Raw genomic sequence first — 20,551 nt, 5'->3', positions numbered from 1 at the left:
GACTCGAGCTAGAAGTGAAAGACATGTTGTTGCCGACATAACAAATAAGGTGATTCCTGGCTCGGAAACAATGCCAGAAAATGCTGTTGTTCAGTATATTACCCCACCTTGTCTTTAGCTTAAAATTACGTTCAAAGTAACACCAACATGGTTTGAGACAATTCTAAATTGAAGATGCAATTAATTACGCGTCACTTTCTCAACCAAGGTCCCTGTTGACAATAATTTGCGCATTTTGTCAAGTTGTCTAGAAGAATACTGGCCAATGTTGTGAGGGATCACTTGCGCCGCGCCCCTTTGCTGCCAAAGCCTGTGTTTCCGACCCAAGGGTAAACGTCGGGGCACGGCTGGCACGTCTTCATGTAGCGGAGGCCACCTTGGTAGGGGACGTTGCATACGGTTGGCCTGTGGCATGGCTCCGGTCGGTCGCCCTTGGGTGTGCACTGCCACGGCTCAAAGGTGTTGATCCTGCAAGACCGCGTGTCATGCATTAGAAATAGCAAGAGAAAGCTTCCGGTAGACCGTCAAAACCGAACGAGTGGCTATGCTTCTGTCAGCATCCATGAGACAAGTTCTGTCGAGAGGGACGGAACTTGCAACTTTTACGTGAAATCTAAAAAGTAGCCACGTTTCTGCTCTTTTGTGAAATGCATTGGCTCATTCAGTATTCTACCGCTTTCAGGCGTTTATCAATTCGATGTCGTACTACGTTCGGCCAGAGTCCTTCAACATTGAAGGACTCTGTTTATACGAAGTAAGGCTAGCAGCTAACCCATTTGTGATTAGATACGGCTAACTCTACAAAAGATGGCGTAAGTGAATGCGGCCTGCTGCAGCGAGCGAAGCGCCTTTCGTGCTTTGTGGCTTCAGCGCAAAGTGGTCAGGGCACGGAGCGTACAAAGTTATGAGCCGTCTACTGATCCCCTCTAGAGATTATGGGGATGACCGCAAGAGGGACGCCACGGTGCAGAAAAGAGACGACGAAGTGCGTGTCTGGTAAGCACGGGGGGAGTAAAGTCAGCCCCACACATTGACATAATAGGGGGGGCGGGGGGGGCTTCGCCTGGGGGCGGGACACAATGTCAGCGCCATACCCTGACGTAACTGGGAGGGGGGGCGCTGCGACGAACCTTCGTCCCTCCCTGAAAGGGAACCCTGCGCACGCCTATGGGGACAGCAACGACGCGGCCGTCTTTCACAATGACACCCGAAACGTGGGGCCCCGGCTGCGGTCCAGGTGGGACTTTGTTCGTTAGGGAGGCCGCGTCGCGTGTGCGGCTACGCATCTACGCAGGATCACACATTGTTGATGCTGTGGCCAATTATGCCTGAGCATTCCGTGTTGGGTGGGCCTTTAAACCACCCACTCGTTACGCAATTAATATGGTGTGGCACCTGCTGCAATTCTATGCTTCTACCACTGGTGCCACTTCTCCCACGGTGGCGATTTTAGGCCGGCAACACGCACGCAGAAACAAGGAAGTTCATCGAGACTTCTCCACGAGTTATTTCGCCATTCGCTCTCCCAGCAGCTGGGGATGTTCCCTGCGTGCGTTCTTATAAAATGCCTGTCGTACAACTAGAATACTTCGGGTACTTGCACTTTGGTGCATCAGCACAGACATACTAATATTGCAGATAAACGGTGGATTTGGGATATAGGTTTGTGACCTGAATTCCTAGATTGCCATATTTAGTTGCAAATGAACCGTAGTATCCTTCACATTGCCTTCGGATGTTGATAATACGTATTCGTGCTTGGTTTTTTGGCTATTGACCCGCGATGCAAGTTGTACTTATGCTAAGCTTGTGGCTCTCATGAGAAGATAGAACTCGGATGGCGTCGCAATTTACTCTTTTCTAACGCCAAAGGGTTTCTTGGCTATGTTGGCAAAAGCGCGCAGAGTAAAAGCCGTCCGCGAATGCCGTGTCCGGAAAGCACGTGACGTATTTCGCCGGAACTGGCGTCCAGGTGGCGTCGCCGCAGCGACACTCGCTCCACAATGCCGCAGCAACCACCTGCAGCCGCGGCGGAGGGCAAGAAGGAACGCACTAAAGGTAAAGCACTAATCGGTGTACTGCGCAAGCGTGCCAACGTCTGCAACATGTGGCGAGACGGACAGCACCACGGTCGTATCAGTCGGCCTTCAACACAATTCGGCAAAGACACTTTGCAGTACCCTTCCGTAACAACAGTCCCGGGAAAAACGCTTTCGTCTTCTCATCTCAGAAGAATATTTTTAGGGATACTCTGCATCTTTTGTTCCGTAAAAGCTACTCGCAATACGCCAAAATGTCGTGGTGGTAGCGGAGTATACATTTGCAGTCATGTTTTATGGTTAAATCGCGAGCATGAGACAATTAACCTAATAGTAAACGAACTTGGCCTAGGTACCTTCAACTTCTCTATCGAGGTCATATAATGCGACATCATATAGAACTAGTGTTTCCACGGCACGTTACAAGCGTGATAAGAAGTCTGTTTTTCTGCGTACTTATGAAATTGCGCCTGTTATCTTGCTTATCTTGACGATGTTTTGGTAGCCCGAAATGGTTACGAAGACTACTTAGCGAATCTGGGCTGAGTTCTGTGCCAAATGAAGCAATCAAGGTTTAGACTAAAGCTAGATAAGTTCACCATCCTGGCACAAGTTGGCACTCCACCTAGGCCACGTTGTCACCACTGCTGCTTTTCAACCGAACACAGAAAACAGAGGCCTGCGCTGAAGGCCCCTAGGGCCAATGATGTCAGGCTACTACAAAGATGCAGTAGTGCAGTCAAATTATACCGCCGGTCATAGGCGCGCGCACAGGAAGGGGTGGGGGTGCCGGGGGGCGGCCGCCCCCCTCAGTCACCTTAGAGGAGGGGCGCAAAATCTGCCCCATACATTGGACCCCTAGTCACCTAAGGGGGGGGGGGCGCAAAATCTGGCTCGTACATTCACTTAGTAAGGGGGACTGCGATGAACTCCCCCCCCCCCCCCCCCCCATGATGGGGAACCCTGCGCACGCCTATGGCGCTGGTATGTGCCGGGATTATCTACTGCGTCATCCCCTGGACGAGCTGCTATGAGCCGAGGTACTGTGCGAGTGGAATACGTACCACGAACGTGCCTTGAAAACAAGCTACTGGTTTGGATAGCCAAGCTGGCACTATGATCCCAAGAAAATCTTGGTGCTTGTATGCGACGTGACGCGCCAATGTAAGGCATAGGCTTCCCAAGCAGCGCTTAGCGGCGCTGCTGGATGGATGGATGGATGCTATGAGCGTCCCCTTTAAAACGGGGCGGTGACATGTCTGCCACCAGGCTCGAAGAAAAAAAAAAAAGAAAAAAAGCTTCCTTGTTTCATGTTGGCCTAATACCTTATCTACATTGATTAAATCTATGTTATTATACCAAAAAATATAAATTCACGGTCCATCTCTCTGCCTCTTAAGGCAGAATGACCTTATTTTTCCCCCATTATTTATTTTTGTTCTTTATCTCTACTTTTCTGCCACCAATACTCTAACCGTCTCTTACTTATTTCTATCGCGGACGTGTTCAGCTTTCCATTGTTGTCCCTAAAACCCAAGGCTTCATGTAGACTCGTGCCCACACGTATACCTGGGTGAATATCGCCACATTCAATCAGTACATGTTCCATCGTTTCCTTAGTTCCCCCGCAGCATGTACATTGTTCTTCTTCGTTACTAAATCTCGCTTTATAACTACGCGTTCTAAGGCAGCCCGACCTTGCTTCAAACAGTAAAGCGCTTCCCCTTGAATTATCGTAAAACCTTTCCCTCCTTATTTCGTTTTTTCCTTTTCGGTAGTTACTCAGAGCCGGCTTCTTTTCCATCGCTGTCATCCAATAAGTCCTCTCCGCCTCTCTGACCTTCCGCTTAATGCTCCTTGTTGCCATATCGCCCGCACTGCCAGCCGTATATTTACTGGTGAGCCTCCTAGTTCTTTTTCTCCACTGCGTGTCAACGCTTTTTCTATACAAATACCTGAAAACCTTCTCTGCCCATCTACTCTCCTTCATTTTCCTCAGCCTCTCTTCAAATCTCATTTTGCTCTGCGCTTCCCTCACTTCAAAGCCTGTCCATCCCATATCACCCTTTACCGCCTCATTTGTCGTCTTCCCGTGAGCGCCCAACGCGAGGCGGCCCACCGTCCTTTGATTTAAATCCATTCCTGATTGCACCTCTGACTTCATGCACACCACTGAGTTCCCAAATGTAAGCCCCGGAACCATCACACCCTTCCACAGCCCTCGAAGCACCTCGTACCTATTGTATCCCCATAAAGCTCTGTGCTTCATAATTGCAGCATTCCTCTTTCCCTTTGCTACCGATGCTTTCTCTTGTACCTCCATATATCTATCCCCCTCATTTACCCATACTCCGAGGTACTTGTACTCGCTTACCCTCGGTATTTTTTGGCCCTGTATTAATACCGTATGGTCTCCGTGATCATTGAATACCATCAATCCACATTTTGTTGCACTAAATCCTAGTCCTAGAGCCTCACACTCCCTTCCGCATATATCTGCCAGTCGCTGTATATCATCTTGACTGTCCGCGAATAAGACAATATCATCAGCATAAAATAGACCTGGAAGCTTCTGCTCAACCATCGCTCCGACCTGTTTGTGTGACAAATTAAATCCAATGTTGCTACCTTCTAGCGCTTTTTCCATCCTCGCCATGTACAGCATGAATAACAGCGGGGACAAAGGGCATCCCTGTCTCAGCCCCTTGCTAATTTCAACGCTGTCCTTGCTACTTATTCCTTCCCATTCTATACAAACTGTATTTCCTCGGTATATTTCCCTCAAAAGCTGTACACAGTCGTCACCTATGCCCACTTCCTTCAATATATCCCACAAAATTTCCTGATTAACGTTGTCATACGCCCCGGTGATATCTAGATAAGCTACGTATAAGGGCCTGTTTTCTATTTTAGATATTTCTATACACTGGGTAAGAACAAACAGATTATCGTCTAACCGCCTGTCGATTCGAAATCCATTCTGAAGTTCTCCCAAAATATCATTTTGTTCTACCCACGCTTCTATTTTTAATTTTACTGCCTGCATCGCCAACCTGTATAGCACCGATGTAATTGTTAGCGGTCTATACGAGCGAATGTTATCCTTTTCTCCCTTGCCTTTATAGATTAAGTTCATTCTACTTTTTCTCCAACTGTCTGGTATTTCCCTCTCCTGTAAGCACTTTTCTACGGCTTTCAGCAGTGCTTCTTTAGTGTTATGTCCGAGTTCGTTAATGAGGCTGACGGGAACCCCATCTAAGCCCGGAGTAGTGCGCTTAGGAATTTTTCCTTCGGCCTTCTTCCAATTGAAATTCTCTAGTACTACATCTTCGTCGGTTGCACTCCTTTGCGTACTTTTACTCACCGGGGGAATCCCCTGGGGGACCTTTTTAAACGAATCGGCTGTTATCTTTCGGATGTAACCTAGCGCTTCATATCCTTCCAATTTATTTCCTCCTTCATCTACCATATGTTGTTGCATTGTGACAGACTTCCTACCCAGCGCTTTTAGGTGGCTCCAAAATATCCTAGGCGCGGCCTTCTTCTTTTCGCGAATCTCTGTCATCCAGCGTTCACTTTCACCTTTAATTTTTGCCTCGACTAATTTCTGCACAATGGATTTTTGCTCTAAATATATTTCCCATATTTGGTTGACTTCGTCCTGTGGCCGCTTCTCCTTTTTTGCCTTTCTGTGCTCCCGTGATGCCTGACGTCGCATCTCGATCGCTTCCCGGATTTCTTTGTTCCACCAACTTTTTGGCTTTTTCTTTCCTTTCCAACAAATAGTTTTCTTCTCTATTTCCATTTCTTTCGTGATTACATGTAGCAGCTCACTATACTTCCAGTCTTTGCCTGGTAGTTCGTCTACTTTTTCCTCGACTCTTGCGGCTATATTTGTTATTTGTTTGTCATTTAGATACGAGCTGCCAAACTTTGATTCTATGTTCTTATTTTCAGTTTTATATCCCATTTGTAATATTATGCGTTTATGATCACTACCTAAGCTGTTAATGCCTTCTTCGTCTATTCTCATCTCTCTAAGTTTGTCATATATTCCTTCTGTCATGAGACAGTAATCAATGCTCGATTGCCTGTTTCTGACTTCCCACGTGATCTGCCCCTCACACTTAGGCCCCACGTTAACTATCTCAAGACTATGTTGCTCGCAGAGATCTAGCAATAACTTGCCATTGGTGTCTGAATATCCGTCAAGGTCATGAATGTGAGCGTTCATGTCCCCTAGAAGGATTATCTCGGCATCATGACCAAATTCTTTAATATCGGTGCTTATGCATTTCACTATCTCCAGATTCTTTTCTCTGCAGTTATTGCCTGTCCACAAGTAAGCTACACCTAGCCACGTTTTCTTTCCACCTACTGTGCCCGAAACCCACATGTGCTCTGAACACGTTTGTTTCACTCTCTCCCATTTTGTTCTGCTATGAATTAGCATTCCAACCCCCCCACCTCTCCTTTCTGATGCGATCCTGTTACATCCTTCCCAAACATAATTTTCAATGTGTGGTGGCTCTTCCAAGTCTCTAAGGTGTGTTTCTGTAACCGCATAAACACCTATCTGTTCCTTGTTTAACTGTCCCTCAATCTCTAACCATTTTGCCTTTTTTCTGCCACCCTGCATGTTAATGTAACTAATTGCAACACGCGCCTTCTCCCTTCTTTTACCTTTTCTCTGTTTTTTCGCTATACTACCTGTCAAAGAGTCCCCCTGGTTGTTTTCCTCATTACAAGCTACCATGGGCACCGAAGGGCCCGCGTGCCCCCCAAAAAAGCTACTGCGCGTCCTGCAAGACGCCAACCCACCTCATGGCCAAGCCTCCTATCGAAGTGTATTCCGTCTCTTCGAAAACCACCCCACCTGTGCACCTCTCTGTTTATTTCCACTACCTCGATGCCTTTCTCTCTACTCATCTGCCATATCTCTTTGTTTGCGTCGACAACCGCTCTTTGCAGGTTGCCGTCACGCACCGGTACCTCCGGTATTGTGCATACCACTATCTGCACCTGAGGGGAAATGGCGCGCATGTCATCGACCCCTTTCGCCAATGTGGTCGCTAGTTCGGCTGATTCGTTACTCAAGACGTCGTTTAGACCTCCCGCGATTATCACGAGGTTACGTCCATTAGACTTAGCTGCGAGTTTTGCGTTAGCTTGTCTCATCACTGATCCCAGCCTATGGCCCGGGAACTTTCCTATTAAAACTCGTTTGTCGCCTCTCACCCTTTCCTTGACTGCTTCTGCGCATGTAGCTAAATTCGAGTCCCCGGCGATTATCACGTGATCCGACTTTTCTGGTGGACTCTCCCGCACCTGGCCACTGCACCTGTTACTAGCGCGTGCTACTGCTGTTGTTTTGTCCCCTCCCGTTCCCAAGACTACTTCGCGGAAGGTGGGTCCTGTGTCCCTTGCACCTGTCTTTTCCAAACCTGTTTCCCCCTTCGCGCCTACCACTGTGGGGGTCGATGCCCCATTTTTCCCGCTGTCGCCTGCTTCCCTGTTCCCCGTGGCTACATTTGCTGGCATGGCTACCTTTGCCAATCCCTCCTCGGCTGACTTAAGCCTTTCCGCCATAGCCATCGTTTTTTCCCGCTCTGTCGCTACCGCTTTCTCCAGCTCGGAGATTCTCACCTTGAGCTCATTCTGGGCGGCCATCATTATTTCCATCTTCGCCTCTAACTCGCATTGCTTACACTTGGCGTCAGCTCTCTCTGTCGTCTCATCCTCACAAACCTCTATTTTCCGCCCCATTCCGCATCCTGAACACTTTACGGTCTTTTTGACCATGGCTATAGAGCATTCACGCGGCAGATTAGATACACTTAAAGCCAAATGATATCACAAAACTCCGCAAGTATGTTACACTTCAAAGCACCTGTGCACCTTTCAGCCACGTGGTGGCCAAAAAAACAAATATTAAAAAAAATACACCCGAAGCGACTGTCACACCACTTTGTACCAACAGCACAAAGTTGTAAGCTCTATTAAGCTGCAATCTAGTGGCTTAACTAAAGAAACAAGCTCGAATCATGCAAAAAAAAACCACTTATCTGACGCTGTCATTCCGGAGCCCACGAAAAACACGTCCGTCCTCTAGCAGCACCACTCACTTTAGTCTGCCAGAGATGGCGCTGCTGCTCTTGACAGGCAGCGCCATCTCTGGCAGAAAAAGAGAAACTGGGGCGTGATCAGCGAGCGCTTTCCCTTCTCGCCACCGCGTTGCCGCTCGCTTCCGTGCACGTGCAGAGCTCTCGCGGTGCACTTGCGGCGTCTCACAATGTACCGCGTGCAGTGCGGCTTCAAAAGGATCTTCAAGCTTGACTGGCACTTCCGCAAAGCGAACTTGATAAAATGAGGAAAGCTCGTCAATCACGTTAACGGTGAAGAGCAGACGATCGACGACAACCACGCCCGACTCAAAGCGAAATGCATTTCCCAAGTCGCGATTACACCGTGTAGGACGTATACCTCGAAGTAAGTCTCATTCTGTCACGTTAAAGATGAATAATGGTCCACATGCACTCCGAAATGAAGCCGTACACGCTATCGATGTTCTGCGGCGTGGACTACGAATCATATGATTGTTGTTTTGATATGGCATGCTTACAGTAGCAGCCGTGTACTTTCGTGAACAAACGTTTGCGGCGTGCGAAAAAGATTATACGGCCATGGCACTGCTTCCTGAGAAGGTTAGAGTCAAGTCCTTCTTGCCGCTGGAGAATCACCCGCCGATTAAGACGCGAGGCAGCTAGCTGAGCTTCAACCACTGTGAAGCAAGATGAACTGCTCGCCTCGTTTTTTCGGCTCTCGCGTCATGCTTGCAGTCTCTTTTTATGATACCGACTTGACAGGCGTATAAAACCTGTTGCGTGAACGCGGCTAGAAAATCGCACAGTCAGAAGGTGGTTAATTCAAGGTTGCAATTGCAAAGCATGTATGAAGTGCCAGTTATATTTAGCGGCTTAAATATATATCACCCCAATAAAGTGACAAAAACAAAGCAAACCTGCAGAACGATGTCAAAGCTTGCTGAAAATGCACAGACGTCCGTTCCGGCGTGATAAAGCAGCCTTCCCGACGCGTGAAATGCAGGCGCCGAACTTCTGACAATGTGCGGAGTTCAGTTGAATTCAACCAACCGCGCAACGCTAACGGTATAACGCGAATGTGAACGTTCAATAACGACGGGTAGGTCTCACGAGCACGGGGAATCAAAACACAAAGTTGCTTCACCTACAACCGTAACTGGACTTTAACAATGCGAGAAGCCAGCGAGTAATCATTACTGTAGTCGCTGCGTGCATGCGCCCCGTTACTTACCGATTCAGGTAGTCGGAACGAACGAAAGCGATGAACTCAGGCAGCCAAAATAGAAGGCGAGACAGCGCTGTCAGCTATCCACGCTTGCTGCCTTTATTTCTCGTGCGACACGCCCGGGAACCGATACAGTTTAACACGTGAATCGTGTGCCTTGTCTGCACTGTTGTGGCTGGCCACTAAACCGCAATACTTCGGACCACGCTTGCGCTTCCGCGGAGTCGCTTCTGCCATCGTGGAAATGCGCAGCTTCGCACAGCAAGCCTCTCGGTTCAACGTGCCGAGCTGACGGCCCCACAGTTACCCGCACCGAGAGAAGAACGCGAGCGCACGTGCGCTACCGCTACCGTGAAAGGGGCTGAGTCGGCCGCGCGACGGTTCAGTGTTGTCCGACAGAGCCGCAGCGCGGCTGGCGCGGCGCTGTCGTCGCGCCGCAAACTTGAGCTTGGGTTCCCTATTGGCGTGGTTCTTGTTTATCGCGAAGACTCAGGTGGTGAATTACACTCATCTAGACAAAGAGGCTCTTGCGTTAGTGTCTGGCGCAAGGAAATTTGACAGTATCCCAGGGGACACTAGTTCGAAGCTGTTACGTACCATAAACGTCTGCTGGGGCTGCTGACTACGGGTATGTCTGGTCCCCGAGATATGTCTGTGACGTGGCATGCGTTGAGCGTTGATATTTGGGCGAATGACTGCAAGCTTTAGAACCGGTCGGCCACTACCATTGTCTACAAGAATGGCTTGAGTCGACTAAGGTGCCTGCGTATGTTCAATTTTTCGAGAGGCCGGCGCTAGTATTCATGTGGGAGGCTGCTTATTCCCCGGTACTGCTGCCGGGTGCAGCCACGGAGGCTACGTTCGAGGACTAAGTGCTCTGGAGCTGAACTGCGCGATGGCGAGTTGAAGTTCTATGCCGATTAAAAAAAGATAGTGAGGTGAGGGGGCAAGAAAACTGCACAGTTCTAGGGGCACAAATGCTTATTCCAAGTGCGTTTCAGCCAGACGTACTGCGGCTGCTCCATAAGGGGAACTCTAGAATCAACAAGCTGAAGGCTAATGCTAAGAGCCATGTTAGGTGGCCGTCCTTGAACCAATACATTGCCGCTGTACAGTTCGTCGAGAACACCAGAGGGGTGCGCGGCCAATGGCGTTGATGCTAAGGCCATTTCCAGACAGGCCGTGGCCTCGTCTTCAGATTGAGTTTGCTGGACCTTTGCAGAACCTTAGAATAACAGAGAGCTGAGCAAGTTGGTAGGTACTCATTCTAAAAAGAGACAGGGCGTGCAAACACGGACACAAGAAACAGATCAGGACACCACAAACGCCGACTAACAACTGAAGAGACGCACAACGGCTGAAAAGAACCACTACATATTATTTTGAGAAAGCATTTTCGAAGTGCAGAGAAGCTGCTTCAGCACCTGCGCCGTTGGCAGTGGCAACTATTTCTTGCCTGGGAGCTAGGTTGCTCCTCGTGGATTGCCAGACGTAAATTTACGTCACAACGAAGCAGACCTTGTCAACGAGTGTTAGGAGAACATGCTGCATGCGAATTGCCCCAAGCAAGTTGTGAAGCCTCCCTACAATCGACCATCCCGCGGAGCTGCAGAACGTGCAGTTCAGGGCTCAAAGTCGGTACTAAAGAAAGAAAGTGAGAGCAGTTTCACGTGACAGTTAAACTCGCATCCATCTAAACTTCAGGACTACTCCCAGAGAAACCACAGTGTGCCGACCAGCGGAGCTAATCTTCGGACATTAGTTAAAGATCGCCTTAACATTGTTACATACTGGCATCAGATATAACGTCTCGTTGAATCAACTGAATCAGAAGATGACCCACGATGGTAGCGCTCGAACTAGACTCCCTGCAAGGCGAAGTGGTTCGGTTTGAGCACGAAACTTCCATTCCATGATTACCATGGATGCTAACAAGAGTAAAGCACCATCGACAACGTCACTAATGTCAGCTGGTCAGGCGGTCGACGTTGGCGGCGCCATCAAGAGCATCTCGCGCCGTACGTCATCGCAGCAAACGCTTCTAAGATCGCCGCCTGCGTGTCAGGCTTTTTTACCGCATCCAGGATCGCCGCACGCGCGACATGCTTCTTTACCCACAGAGTATGAGCCAGAGCAAGCGGCGTGCGTTGTTGAGTCGTATCTTGGTATACTCAAAGTGAAGCCTCCGAAACACGCACTCCGATTATTTCCACTACCGACATCAGTACTGTAAGTACACGGACGCTGCGAAGAAGCATCAAGATAAGGAAATCAGTTGCGTGTTACTCAGTACGAATGCCCATAGAAATGTCACGTTCTTTCTTTAGTTGGTTGGTGAGGTGTGTAACAGATAACCGCTTAAGCACGCGCCGATACACTGATGCTTTGTTTATGAGCATATTCCGTCATCACGGTGTAGTCAAATAGAGAATGCGCGGTAATGCAAACCGACGTTTTGCATTCTCATTTGGTGCTGTTTCACTCCGCCTGCTCCCTGCGAAAAAGCTACGGCAATAGGTTGCACTGAAAACCTACAGCACTCTCTAAGTTCATTTCAGCTGGAGCGTAACAGCTAAAGGGTTAGGCTAGTGCATGTGTTCAAAACCAATGCAGGCAAAAAAAAAAGGAACAGAGGGGGTATAAAGAAACTGATGATGAGGGGAATACACAGCCAACTAACCTGCTGTTGGGCACTGGGTTACGGATCCACTGGATGAGCTGCCAGTTTGTAAGGAGCCAGACGTCGCCTTTGGAAAGTATATGGTCTAGGAAGCGCAAGAAGCCCTTCTTGTGATGCTGCGTATTGAACCAAGCCGAGTGATAGAAGAGGTTGAACGGTGCCCGGTTGCTCTTGTAGTGGCGGTTGAAGTTCTTCAGCAGCATCTTGTAGACGCCCTCATCATCGGCCGGGTTCGAGCATGCGTCGCCCATGGAGCAACGGCCACCGCGAAGGTCGATCCACATCACCATGCCTACCTGCATTCGATGGTGCACCAGCAAATTTATCTTAGGCACACAGATCTCGACTGGCTGCTTCATTATCAACGTAATTTCTTAGCGCAAACGAGACGAGAATAGAAGGAAAACTCAAAGAGGAGATGTGCACAACAGGGTGTTGATTACCTGTCGCTCACGTGTGATTTCAAGTGACCTCGAGTGAATGAACATTGAGTTGCATGTCAGCGCTGGTCCTTCTTTATGTTTTTCGTCTGTTCTCGTCCGTGCGCGAAGAACTTACGTCACATTTATTTTGATACTTTAGGTTTGCTTTACGCCCCTCAATTATTACACAACATAAATGTAGTTTTTATTGTGACGATAGCACACAGAATCGCAGGACGCTTAAGCTGAATTCGCCTTTAAGAGATGAATGCGATAGTGATATCCGGCCCCGTCCGCATCGCGCTCTCTGGCACTTGTCATTCTCTTGAGTCACACAACCACGTAACTATATCATGACACTCGTTTCTCCGTGCAAAGTAATGCACTGGTTACTTGTTATTCTTTGTTCCCAATCGGCACTCGCCGATGAGGAAGACTGCGTACTGCACCAGGCACTTGTAGACAGCACCGAATCCATTACAAACGTGTCAAAGCCCGGTGGCGTGAACGAACGTCTGTTTGCGAAGTAGCGACGTAACCATTGCGCGTATGCAAGGGAATAAGCGCACCTGCGTGGTGGCACGCTTTGTGGTTGATGTTGCCGATAGCTAATAATGCGTGAGACCTACGTAACGTGTGGTCAGCTTCAAGCTGTCCACTCGTTACGCAGATCGCACGGCAATCTACACTTCTGCCGCTCAATATTAACGCGATATTACATCGGGTGCTGTGGCTCTTAGCCCGACGTGCCCGTCGCCAGGCTCACCTACAAGAATGTAGCATGCTTGCACGTGCCACGTATAAGACACTCTTTCAACAGAAACATTTTCGGTAAACACCGAAACGATGCAACCATTTCACAGCAAGGTATTGAAACAAAAAGTAAACGAGTTTATGGTAATGATGTTATGTCAAGAAACGCTCTCCGTGGTTCTTTAAAATGAAATTTGTGCGATGTTAAAGAGCTGTTCTTTAGTAATTGCATTTAGTTTGTTGGTAGCGTGAACGTAGCATGCGTGTTGGTAGCATGTGTTTGCCATAAATGGTGCGACATCTTACAATGTGCCATTCTACCGGTGTACGTGTATTATATTTTGTTAAGTTGGCTTGTAGTCCTGCTAGGGCTTGCAGAGCGTTTTCTTCACCAAACCAGATTTACACTGACGACATAAGTTGTAGATGGAATTTGCTCGGATAGTGAAGGGTCTTATGAAAAGGTCGCCGGTGTGACCGAGGGATGGAGCCTGACATATTAGTCGAACCACACGTTTTTGCAACACTGCAAGCTTGTTGATGCCTTCGTTTGTGATTGTACCCTAGACGAGCAACCCATAATTAATTATTGGTAGAAAAGAGTATTCTAGAGAAGCATATTGACACTTGTAGGTCATTGAAAAGAAACGTGGCGTTCAAAAGAAACTGACGTGGACTCCTACTAGAGTTTTTATTGACGGTACGAGCTCTATTTTCATGGCATTTAACTTTATTGGTGCGAGCTGAGCAGTCTTGTTACGTGGTCGAAACAAGGCAGCCTCAGTCTTGTTAAAGGGGCCCTGCAACACTTCTCCAGCACGGTCAGAAAACGCTGCCGCGTAGTCGAAGCTCCTGAGAACACGCGAGCCAAGCATTATAACGCAGTACGCGGCCTGGAATTTAGAAATAATTCTCAAAATGAGCTAAAAATCGTTCCCTCTTCTGATGAATGATGCCATAAACTCAAATGACAGCGCCTTAAACATAGAGCCCACGGATATTGGCTGATATGAGCATCATGAGTTGCATAGTTACCGCGGCCGCCGCGAGATGCCGCCACGTGCCCGCGCGTGCTAGAGCCTAGCGATACCAAGGCGTTGGACTGGGCTAGTTGGTACATTGTCAAAAGGATAAAAAGCCAGCGGGGAACACAGGACATAGTGAGAAGGGAACGACGGGACAGGCTGCCACTTACGACTGATCACAACAACAAACTTGAAAGGCTTACTCATATCCCTTCGCCCCATATTCGAGTCTAGCGCTCGCGGTCACACTGAAAGTAAGCCACGCGTTAAGAAACTATAAATAAAAGAAAGTGTTCAAGGTCATGACGCACGCTGACGAACGGATGCATACACTTGCGCACTTGTCATTCCCCCCCCCCCCCCCCCCCCCCTCCTAGGTAGCTTTCAGCGTGCTTGCTTGAACGAAAGGAGAGAGAAAGCGCTTGAAGCGTGCGACAAATCCTGGTAACTCCGCTCGTAGTTGACGGATTCTAAAAATTTTTGCGGCAGTCGATTTGTGAAGCAACAAGCTCATTCAATGAAGCCATTCGATGATTAGTTAGAAAAGTGCTGTAGAGCCCCTCCTTTCCATCACATCCCTCCTGCTCAAGCACAGTTCCCTTTTCCGCCTCTTGCTATGCTATACTAAATATAGCTATGCTATTCTTTACCCTCTTCCCTCCTCCTCCTCACACTTATTTTCTTTTCCGACCCCTTTCGATACTGTACTATACATGGCTGTGCTGTACCCAATCCACTCCGTTCCCTCCTGCTCACCCTCACATCACTACTCACCCTCACTTAGAGCACTGCACGGGCGGCGGTGATTCTCAGCCCGGGCCCGGCCCGAGCCCGGCACTCGTTCAAGTTTACCGCCGCACCCGGCCTGGTAACTAAAAGCGGGACCCGGGCCGGCTCGAACCCGAGAAAACAAACTTCACCTAACCGACCCGGGATGAAGTCATTCGATGATTAGTTAGAAAAATGTTGTAGGGCCCCTTTAATGTTAACTTTTAAGGGGTTTTGAGTGGTCCAGTAATTTATCTTAGATAGCGCTTCGTTACTTCTATTCACCAAGACCGTTACTGAACTTCCTGCAAAAAATTAACTGGTGTCATGTGTATATATAATGAATTTTGCTGTATCGTAGATCGTTGTGATCTCATTAGTACATAGTAATAATAAAATGGTCCCAGGATACCCCCACGGGCCATATTTGACCGCTTTTTCATGTGATCTTTCACTGCAACCATTACATACTGACTTCTGGGTTGTAAATAGGAGGAAATTAAAGAGTGTGCTACGCCTCTAATGCCATAAGATGTTAACTTTCTTAACAAAATGCTATTCAAAGAAGGGAAAACAGCGCTGAATTTTCGACGAACACAAAAGAAGACAACGACAACAGGCGCTGACTTACCACTGATTTTTTTTCTGCGACCGTAGGCTCATTTATACCGTGTCAGTCAAAACACATGTGACTACCATTAATGTGCTATCATCGACGAAGAAAAATATAGCGCTGAATGAATGGGGGCACAAGAAGAAAACACACAACACATTAACTTTAGAAACAGCGCTAAAAGACGGGACAAAGAAAGGACACAAACCACGGCGCTGACTAACAACCAAATGTGTTTTATTCTTCCAGTCTGCATATATGTACTCCGCCACAACCTCAAGGAAACAAAAGCACAGAAACAAAGAAAAATAAAACACATTTGGTTGTTAGTCAGCGCCGTGGTTTGTGTCCTTTCTTTGTCCCGTCTTTTAGCGCTGTTTCTAAAGTTAATCATGAACCAACCAGCCCAAATGCGTACCTTATTACACAACACATGTAGGCGCTATTAGCGCCTGTGTTGTGTATCCTCTTCTTGTGTCCCCGTTCATTCAGCGCTATATTTTTCTTCGTCAGTATGTACCAACAAGAACAAATTTCAACGTTGCTGTCATCACTCTGACATCCACATCACCGCATCACCACTCTGTGTCTGTCTTCCTTTGTGTTCGTCAGAAATTCAGCGCTGTTTTCCCTTTTTTTTTGCACAATGAACCAACTTTCACAAGCCTTAACCCTAGCAAAAATGCTGGTGGTTAGCAAGGTGAAATGCCTTAGAAAAACCCAAGAATATGAAGAGCACCATTTCCTCACACTCAAATCTCCCCAGTATGAATTCCTTTTGTTCAAGCAGGGTAAGCTGAGCAGACATCCTCTTAAACAAACCGTATTGCACTGGATGCATAGGATTGTGGCGATCTACAAAAGATAACAAGCTCTGTAGGAGTATTTTTGCAAAACCTCTAGAAAACACTGGTCATTGGGTATCGGCTTTTAGTTACTCATTTCATTTTTTCCAAAACTACGGTCACTCTGGCGGTCCGCATATCACACGGAAAGACCTTCTTGCTGGCTGTTTCGGAAGATACATGACGTCGCCATGCGGATCGTGGAGGCCACTGCGATCACTAACGGAAGCTGTGCCACTTTAGACGTCTGGTTAAACCTTTTCTGACGCTACTTCGGGCCACTGCACAATATACCTGTGCATTCTAAAAGACTGGGCGTGCAAACACGGACACAAGAAGTCAAGACACCACAAACGCCGACTAACAGCCGCAAAGGCGCACAACGGTGGAAAGGAAAGAAGGCACGAGAACTTATCTGCGCATGCCCAGGCAATAGGCGAACCTATCGATGCAGCATGCGTGGGGGTCTACCTGAGAGATGAGACATTTGATTCCTTCTTTATGCAAGTTAATCAACCGTTGACTAACGCATGTGCTGCCACAATTATCGACATCCTCGTCTCGTTTGTATATCGATAATAGCGTGAAGTACGAGCGGAGTTGCAGGGACGCTTCAAGCACTTTTCTCTCGTACCGCTGAAATCTACGCAGAGGGGAGCATGACAAGAAGATGCGTCAGTTCGCACGTCATGACCTGGAGCAATTTCAGTGTGATCGCGTGCGTGGGCACGTGGAGGCATCCCGCGGCGGCCACGGTAACTATGCAGCCCACGATGCTCGTATCAGGCAAGAGCCGAGGGATTCGGGTTTATGGCTCCGTCACTTGGTTTTATGGCATCATTTGTCAAGCGAAGACGGAACGATTTCTTGCTCACTTTGAGAATTAATTGTAAATGCCAGGCCACGTGCTGCGCTATAATGTTTGGCTCTCGCCTCGACTACCGATTGGCAGCGTTTTCTGATCATGCTGACAAAGTGTTGCAGAGCTCCTTTAAGAACGCTACGTCATGTTAACAGCGCGCGCGCACTTTATGACATGTAAGTACCGGGAGAGCGGTGATACGTATGAGCTATAGATGACATTGGCTGCTGTGTGACAGAAAGACGCCCAAAATACGCCTCTTTCGCGGCGGAAGCGTACTCAGTTATGTGTGTTTGTGATTTCTTTGGTCTTGGTTTTGGAGTGCGCCAAAGTGAAGGCCACTTAACATAAATGTCGCTTGAAGGCATGAACCTATGGGACCTACCTCCCAGACTCCCGGGAAGGACTTGCTCGGGCAGGGAGTGATCATGCACTCGTGGTTGATGGCGTAGTCGAGAGTGTAGGGCCAGAAGGGCGGGTTGTTCTCGAACACCGGCATGGACGAGTCGTAGGTGAAATTAGCCTCGTGCAGCATCTCGAACATCTTGTTGCCGCCGATCTGCAAGAAAGGCGCGCGCATGCCACGCACATCCTCCAACTTGACGCCGCCGAACAGGTGCAGGATTTCTCGCTGGCCAGCCACCTCCTTGAACCACTGCTGCTTGGAGAACTTCTCGCCGAAGCTGTGCCTGCGAGTCGATTAGTAGTCACTCTGAAGAATATATTTCTACTTCTCAAGTTGCTAAACATCATCTGCGCTTCCTTTGGTTATTATTCAGAGAATGAGTCGATGAGTGTAATTATTACATACTTTGATTGACGGTGGTAATTCTGTGCTATATCGAAAGTAATGAAGGCAAACGTTCGATGAGTCACTGAAAAGGTCGCTTCATACTGCCATTACTCCTTTTTTGTTGTCTTAGAGTTATAGTTAAGAAATCCGGCAGATCCTACGCATTGCGGGAATCAATTTCCCGCGAAGCAGTCGGCGAAGCCTGTGCCGGAGTTTTGGCTTTGAGCCAAGCGTTACGAGGTGGATCGACGTTCTTGTGTAAATTGAGTGTTGGTGCGCATATCTTGGACGTACCAGGCACGCCGAGTACACTGGCGTATAAAGGGTGGTCCACGTCGGCATACTCACGTTAGGGCAGAGACGTCAGGTCAATGTTATTGCCACGAAGTGCCGCTACGATGTGCATGTCATAATTAACTGCCGCAGACGTATTCGCGCAGCAATTGAATATATCTTGCGGAGTCGTAGGTGTACATTATGTACTCTTGTTTATTACATTGATATAAATGCGGATCGCCAACACTGCGATCACAACTACCGCTGTTCGGACAGGACGCTTGCGCAGCTTCTTTTCCGAAATAGCTTGAAGCACTGGCCTGGCTCTGTGGTGGAATGACTGCAATGACGGCAATGACTGCAATGAAGAACGCCTCGGTTCGATTCCGGTTCGAGCCGTAATATTTATTCTCAGCTTTCATCGGGATATTTCACCCAGCGACAGCGCCACCGATGCCGGGACCGCATTTTCTGCGACACGGGTTCACGTTGTCGTGTTACGTTTTCCAAAGTCTGGGTTGATATAGACTGTGGATCAGCTATGTGCCACACGTGCCTGGTGGTGCACACAAAGTTAAGCAGACGACCAGACGAGCACCCCGACGTAGGCGGCTAGATAGATAGATAGATAGATAGATAGATAGATAGATAGATAGATAGATAGATAGATAGATAGATAGATAGATAGATAGATAGATAGATAGATAAGGAACGGTAAAAGGGCCTTTGGTTCGCTAAGAAATGCTTCGCATTTGAAATCGCGGCTCGCACCATACTCGAACCCGGACATTCTGCATAGCAGTCTACCACACAGTGACTCAAACTGTTTCGGAAAAAGGAGCTTATACTAGCGTCAGGTTGGGGAAACGCCAACTGTGGTTGCAGAGTTCCATATTTCCGCTTTTATATCAATCTGAAAACTCGCAGGGCCCCTATGCACCCGCCCCAGTCGACCCGAACGCGAAAGCCATCTCCCTCTTTTTCTTATAAGTCGATATACGGAATCTCCCGCGCTCCCCTCGGAAAGCTTTCTGCAACTAACGTGGTTTTGCAGTGCCTCCAGGATCGGAGGCATTGTAAGCTTTCTGCTCCTCACCTCCTTTTGGCCTGCCTCCGGGATCGACCCACCTTTGACCAAGCAGTAATATCACGTGATGACGTCATAGTGACGTCATAGCGATTTCCCGACTTTTTCGATCTGCGACGTCATTAAGACGTCACATGAGGACGTCATCAAGTGATTATTTTTTGCATCGCTCGTGTTGACGCCGCCGATGGGGATGCCGGTCAATTCTCGCGTTTGATGAGGCATGTAAGGCTTTCGCCTCAATAAACATTGAATCCGCAAGCTATAGTCAACCGTCGCTCGAATACGCCGATGAGCGCTACTTATGGTTTACACATCATCCCACTGTAGCGTGCAGCTCGTTGCGATAAAACTGACATCCCTTTAACGTCATTGCCGACGTCACATCGGGCAACGCGCTACCCATTACACACGTTGTGGTCGATGTGGCTGGCGAGCCTATGATATGCGCACAATTACTAAATTTACCCAAAGAGGTCACTCCACCTCGTGGATTGCGAAAAATCAGGCAAATGCTGCTATTCGCCGACTGCTTCGCATGAAAGCGATTCCCACGTGCGTGGGATCTGCCGGAATTTTAGAGGTGAAGCACCTTAGGGTGTCGGCGTGCATCGCGCATCGTCGTCTGCTCCATTTCCCTGAGCGCAAGAGAGGGCGCCACCGCCTCAGCGCTCGCCGTGTGGCGAGAGAGAACAAACGGCGCGCGTTGACTATGGAAACGCTCTTTCTGCGATGAACACTGAACTACCAGCTCGCGAGGAACGAGAACGAGCCCTCGCCCGCGAGAGACAACGCCGACGCAGGCAGCGTTTGCTAGCGCGTTTCTTGAAAAAACCGACTGCTCGCGCTGCACAACCGAAAACCGGCCACCCCGTTTGACCTGCAATAGGCACCGTACACTGACCAGAGGGAGCTGCGTTGCTCGCACTGGCCCGTCCCAAGTTCGCTGGCATTGGCCGTTAGGGGCACGCAGAAAACAGACGCGCGAACGCGTCCCCCGTGTATCCCGGCCGCAGTCCGTCCATTCATTCAGAGAGGGAGACGCGCACATCGCGTTCC

General features: G+C 48.6%; 1 protein-coding gene across 1 annotated transcript in view; it reads right to left on the bottom strand.

The window, feature by feature from the left end:
* Positions 1 to 248: 248 nt before the first annotated feature.
* The window catches only part of LOC119374604 (uncharacterized), a 316,867-nt gene continuing 296,564 nt past the window's right edge, over positions 249 to 20,551 (bottom strand). Inside the window, exons 6-8 of the mRNA XM_037644774.2 lie at positions 17,722 to 18,025; positions 12,049 to 12,344; positions 249 to 468 (exon numbers count right to left, since the gene is read on the bottom strand). Coding sequence (XP_037500702.1) covers positions 279 to 468; positions 12,049 to 12,344; positions 17,722 to 18,025 — 790 coding nt within the window. The 3' untranslated portion in view covers positions 249 to 278. The remainder of the gene's footprint in view (positions 469 to 12,048; positions 12,345 to 17,721; positions 18,026 to 20,551) is intronic.

The sequence above is a fragment of the Rhipicephalus sanguineus genome, chromosome 11 (assembly GCF_013339695.2).
Source record: "Rhipicephalus sanguineus isolate Rsan-2018 chromosome 11, BIME_Rsan_1.4, whole genome shotgun sequence".
Taxonomy (NCBI): domain Eukaryota; kingdom Metazoa; phylum Arthropoda; class Arachnida; order Ixodida; family Ixodidae; genus Rhipicephalus; species Rhipicephalus sanguineus.
This window is presented reverse-complemented; position numbering and strand designations above follow the sequence as displayed.